Raw genomic sequence first — 6,200 nt, forward strand, 5'->3', positions numbered from 1 at the left:
AAAAAAAAAAAAAGGAAAATGTATTTGAATGAGGTGCAGTTGTGAAGGTGAATCCTGGATTGTGTTGGAGATGCCAGAGCCATAGAATACCTTCCAAGGAAAGCTGCTAACAGGGAGTAGAACCAGCCCAAGAGAAAGGCACATATCAGTGAGCAAAGTTAGAAGGAGGTTCCAAAGAGCTTTTTGACATCAGACATGGAGATACAGAGTGTGCAGTTTGCCCAGCTGGTTTCCAGTCTTGCTCTGGTCCGGTATTTCCTCACTATGCTCCCTCTCCTAGTTTTTGAAATGATAATGTATATCCTGTGCCATTATATGTTAAAAGTATGTGATCTTCTTGGTTTTGATATGTGTGAGGTTACAGATTACCATGAGTATCCGAAGAAACTTTGAGTGTTGAGACTGGGATCGACTATGGGAACTTTTACAGTTGGACTGAATGAGTTTTTATATTGTGGCATGGCTCCATGTAGAGGCAAGATGTCTTGTGCACACAGATAAGCCCTGGGGAAGCCAGGAAGGTTAAACACACAGCTCACCTCTTCAGTGGAGTAGGATGGAGCTGATCTTCCTGGAATGCCAGGAATGCTGTAGTTTTACAACCTACTGATCCTTTGCTGTCTGATGAGACAGGCCCTGCCCATATCTTCCAGAATTTATGGTTTTACTTATCCTAGACCCTTTCCCCTAAATCTCGAGCATTGCTTTTAGACCATAAACCCATTCTTACTAGTGATGTCACCTGTGCTTTACAAAAGCCGAGGTGACCTATACGTTATCTTTGGGCCAGGCCGGTCCTGACTCCCACAGGCATTCTGTTTACTTCGGTCATTCTCCCTAGACCCTTGAGTGTATGTGCTTTGCTGAGAATGTCAATGTAAACATTGCTTAAGCGTTGTTCCACTCATGGGACTAAGTTAATTGTTATCTGAATACTTTTCCCCTCAAAACTGTGGTTGTACATTAATGTGGCTAAACTGATCTGGGCCAGGCTCTAGAGTCCGGATCCAGTGCTGGCTACAATACAATTGGCCTGAGCTGAGTTTCATTCTTACCTCACTCTGATCCTTTATCCCTGCCTTCTGTAAAGCCTGCAGGGGAGCTCTCACAGCTACAGGCCTGTGGGGGCCAGAGCGTAGAATGTGGAGGGTTGAATAAGAACAACCCCCAAAGTCTCATGTTTGATTGCTTAGTCACCAGGGAGTGACAGTACTTGAGAAGGATTAAGAGATGTGTCCTTGTTGGAGTAGGTATGGCCTTGTTGGAAGTGTGTCACCAGAAACTGTAAACAAGCCCCCATTAAATGCTTTCTCTTGTGAGAGTTGCCTTGATAATGGTGTCTCCTTACGGCAATAGAACACTGACTAAGACATGGAGCTCGGACGCCAGCCCGCACACTGTGTCTCTGTTACATTAAGTCAACCAAACAAGAGATTGGTGCTAAAGGGAATGTGGCTACAGTCAGTTCCCCCTTCCCTTCCTGCCCTGAGGGCCAGTTCCCTTCTCCTAGACAGTGTCTGGCTGCAGGGACTCATCCATGTTTATGGGAGCCTCTTGCGAATGTGCCTTTGTGGGTACAATAGATTCTGCCTACTCTGTGGGATGAGTTTCACAGCATGATTGGTTCCCCCATTCAGTTTGTTCATTGATGTAAAATTGGCTGGGGAGCCAGTGTTTTCACTAAAACACCAGCTGAGAAGCTTTTATTTTCTCCTTCGAAGAGGATCACTTGTTTTGGTGCTTGTGTTATTGGCCATTACTTAATCGAACAAAGGGTGACCAATGAATTCATTTTTCTGTGCTCATAGACTCACTTGGCAAATTGTTGCTGCTGCTGTTGGTATTGCTGCTGTTTTTAAGGGAGGAAAGAATTACTTCAGCTCACAGCTTCAGAGAGTTCAGTCTGTGGTTTGGTCCTGTGCACGTTGGTGGTATGTGGAGGAGGAGGTACTTCTAGGTGGGCAGGGAGCAGAGAAGGCAGCAATTGGATCTTCAGTGTTGATGCTAAACTAACCACCCTGCTAGGTACAACAGAGCAAGAATGAAAGAGACAGCCTGTACCCCAAGATTTCCAGTCGGTGGAGACTGCAGAAGAGCTAAGATTGCCTGCCAGAGATATGCTGGAGCACGGGGCATGGGAGTGAGCCGCTAACCCAAGCTCGGTTCAGAGAGGCTTTCTGCAGGAAGGGATATTGTCTATATACAGGGACACACACACACACACACACACACACACACACACACACACACGCACACCAGGCACAAGGAACAGAAAAGCAGAGGTTTTCAGGCATAGGTACTGTGGCTAATAACTTGTACAGAGCCTGGGCGGATGTCAAAAAGTCTAAAAGAATGGGAAAGTCACATATCTACAGTTTCTGGTGGTCCTTGGTGACCTGGTGTGTGTCTGAGGCCAGGAGGAGTCACCGTAAGAGCTGGAGGGATCCCAGGAGAAGAGTCAGTGTGAAAGAAAGACCTGCCAATGTGATGTGGGCAGGGGGTCTGTCCGATGGCTAGGATGAGGCCCTGAGGTGGGTGGGTACTCCTCCAGCGTGCACGCTCAGAGACACAGAGCCCAGGAGCAAAGATGTTAAGATGTGGTAGGAAGAGGAAGCCAGGAGAGGGCTGAAGGGATCAGTGTGTGGGGGAAGGGCTGACGAGCTGCAGAGGCCCAGGACCAGGAGAGCTGAGAAGGGGAACACAGGAGGACCTGGGGACGAGTTGGGCAAGGAAAGCCAAACACATGTGCTTCTTGATAGGATGTCACAGCAGAAGTGACAGAGCCTTGAGCGTGTTTGTTATAAGACGGTAACGACAGCTGTACGCGTGGATTGTTTATGATGAGCCGGGCGTGTTCTCAGCCTTACTTACATCAGTACCTTAGCAGTCCCTGCGGGCAGGTACTCCCCTCTGTGTGTGTGCTGTGTATGTGTTCCCGGGAGTGCATGCACAGGGGTTGGAGGTGTGAAGACCAGAGGTTGTCACTAAGTGTCTTCCTCAACTGTTCTCCACCCTCTAAAGACGTTGTTTGTGGGCGTATGATGCGTGCAGATGGGCGCACGCACCACAGCCTGTGTGCAGAGGTCAAAGGGCAGCTCTGTAGGGCCAGTTCTCTCCTCCGGCCTTTACGTGGGTTCTGGAAATTGGGTTCAGGTTGTCAGCCTTGTGTGGCAAGCACCTATACTTGCAGAGCCACTTTGTTGGTTCTCGGCATTGTGTTTTGAGGCAGGGTCTCTCTCTGGATCTTACTGACTCGCTTAGGCTGCCAGGCAGTGGTCCAGGGATCCAGCTGTCTTCGGTTCCCCAGGGCTGGAATGATGGGTGCCTGCTACCCCGCCTGGCTTGTTATGTGCACTGAGGATCTGCCCTCCAGTCCTCATACTTGTGAGACAGGCGCTTTATTGACTGAGCTATTTCATCAGCCCCAGCCGGTGCTGTCATTAGTCCCATCTTACAAACAAGGAAACCAAGGAGCCGAAATCCCAGAGGTGCCAAGTGACAGGGACCCAAGCAGAGTGGGTAACAGCCACCAGGAAGGAAATGGTCACGTGAAGGTGGGAAGGAGGGAGGACTGCTGGAGGGTGACAAGGTGGCCGAGGGGTAAGTGAGGGACTAGAGTCTGACTAGAATGGAGGGATTTGTCCGACCAGGAGGCGGGAGAGGTAGGAGACTGCTGGGGGTGTTTTTGAAGTTTGCGGGGTAGCATGAGTTTTGGAGGCAGCAGGTGGAAGAAGAATTGGTGACTTGGGGCTTGTCTGCTGTCTGGCCTGCAATTATTGCTACATGGCATGGTGAGGAAGTTTGCCTGGGATTCCAGAATTCTGGAGGTGTAGGCAGGAGGATGGTGAATTTGAGACGAGCCTAGACTGAACAGTGAGATACCATCTCAAAAACATTGAACTTTTCCGGGAAACTGCTGCACACTTCCTCACAGTGCCGTGCACGCGGCGATTCATTTTCACTCTCTTTGTTTTCTCTCCCCCTAATCTCTGGAGGTTCTAACTCATTGTCAGTTTCATTTATGTATTTGTCCCTCTTCCTCATCATTTACTGGTGTGATGGCTAAAAAGACTCTATTTTATGCTCACCATCCAGCTTGGTACCCACTACCTGTTTGTCTCTGACTCTGTCCCTGGAAGACAAATTCCCAGTAACCCTGACTCAGTGACCCGCACCCAGAGATGTTCGGCCGTGACCATCTGCTTGTTATGTTATGGCTGACTGCTTTTTGGCTCTGTAACCTGCTTATGCAGACATTCAGGTTGCCTGACTACCTAATCTTGGCAGAGTAAAACGGCTTTTGACTTGCTTGAGTGGATATGCAAGGTGTTTTTGTGTTTGTTGCCTTTAAAAACCCTTCCCTCACCCCCCCCCCTTCTCTTGGCAACCTTGTTTGGCGCAGAGATTGCTAGCAGTAATCAATAAATCCTTTAATTATAATTGGATTAAGTCTGTGGTCTTTTTCCAGGGGTCAGGAACTCCCAAACCCTGGATGATACGGCAGGGCCGATGACCTCGGGGCTCAGCACCTGGTTTCTGTACACTCTGGAGTCTAGAAAGAAATCCAGGGGCTTTTTTTCTCTGCCACAGCTTCTAAGACAGAGCCTGCAAGGGAACTAATGCAAGCAGGAACTGGTGCTTCTTGGCCAGAAACTCTCCGTGGTTTGTGAATGACTGAACTGAGATTAAGTCTTGATGATGCTAAAATGAACTCCCACCCAAGCACAAGTAGCCTAAAGACCTCAGCAAGGGCCCAAAGACACCAACTTTTAATGTCAGCCCCAACTCTGTTGCCCCCTGAGAAAAGGGTCCAGTAAGTTCTTATTCTCAGAAGGGTCCATTTCTTTTTTGTGTGTCACTTACTATCTTTGTTATTTATTTATGTATGTATGTATGTATGTATGTATGTATGTATGTATGTATTTATTTATTGTAACATTTCTTCTAGGTTTTGTTTGGGATCCTGGCCATACTGAGTGGATTGTTGTCGCTGAAGCTCCCTGAAACCCTTAACAAACCTTTGGTATCTACCTGGGAGAAGACGGAACAGAAGGCGCCAGGAAACAAGGATGGCTCAGGCGAAGCCCCTCCTACAGCCAAGAAGGGCGGTCCAGGTGAAGCCCTGCCCACAGCTAAGAACATTGAGAGGGAAAACACGGAAGTGATTAACCTAGGGGATTCTGATGGTGCTCAATAAGTCTTACATGGCACCCAGCACTTGGGATGTTGACATCGGCGACTTTCTGTTAGAGAGGTGTTGTGTATCTGTATAAAAAATGTTGTGAGAAAGTTTGAAAAAAAATTGTTTTGTAAAAGCCAGCGAAATATAAACTGGTATGAAAATTCTGGTTCTTTGAAGCCGTGGATTGTTGCTTATTTGTTCCTCATTGACTTTTCTTTGCGTAGGTTTCCCTACCCACTCCTTGCCATCACACAGGTTTGAGAGATCATGGAGTAGGCATCTTCATGGGTACCAGTGCTCCCAAACCCAAGGACTACCCCAAGGACCATCAGCTAGGAAGGGTGTATGTGAGAAATTTTGTTTCTTCTTCTTGCCGCATCCTTGCCTCTTCTGTCTTCTTTCTGTTCTTTTTGTTTTTTAAGAACAGAGTATCACACTGCAACCCAGACTGGTTCCAAGCTCACGATTGCCTCAGCCTCTTGAATGCTGACGTTTTGAGTATGACACGCTACAACTGGGCTTTGTGAGTTTTTTTTTTTTTAAACAAAACCATTTAAATTCTGATGTTCTTTCCTTGTTTGTGAATCTCCCTCACAAAAGCCTTGTTAAAAGATGTTTGCCTTCATAATGAAACCATAAGAAGCCAGAATTACAAAAGGATGACCTGCTTTCCAGCACACTTGAAGGTGCAAGGTTTGGGCCAGTTATATCTGCCAGGGGCCAATATTTTAATTTTCTTCCCAGAGTTACTAAATTCTCTTTGGAGATTTACTTAATAGTATGGAGAAATGGTGGTGTGCACATATACACATTGTGCAGTTAGCCCAGCATTCAGGGAGATTGACTTTAGGGTCCATTTGGCTCTGTTGCCAATGTTGACTCGTGTGTCTTCCTGTTCTCTTAAGAGATCGTATATGGGGGCTGGAGAGATGACTCAGGAGTTAAAAGTTCTCAGTGCTCTTGCAGAAGACCTGGGTTTGGTTCCCAGCACTCGCAATGTTGCTAACAACCATCTGGA

The 6,200-nt window shown here is 47.3% G+C and overlaps 1 protein-coding gene across 1 annotated transcript in view; it reads left to right on the forward strand.

Annotated features, from left to right (window-relative positions):
• Positions 1-5,425, forward strand: part of Slc22a16 (solute carrier family 22 member 16) — a 42,987-nt gene extending 37,562 nt beyond the window's left edge. Inside the window, 1 exon segment of the mRNA XM_013352380.1 lies at positions 4,949-5,425. Coding sequence (XP_013207834.1) covers positions 4,949-5,197 — 249 coding nt within the window. The 3' untranslated portion in view covers positions 5,198-5,425.
• Positions 5,426-6,200: the final 775 nt, after the last annotated feature.

Source organism: Microtus ochrogaster, linkage group LG9 (assembly GCF_000317375.1).
Source record: "Microtus ochrogaster isolate Prairie Vole_2 linkage group LG9, MicOch1.0, whole genome shotgun sequence".
In the NCBI taxonomy this organism is placed as follows: domain Eukaryota; kingdom Metazoa; phylum Chordata; class Mammalia; order Rodentia; family Cricetidae; genus Microtus; species Microtus ochrogaster.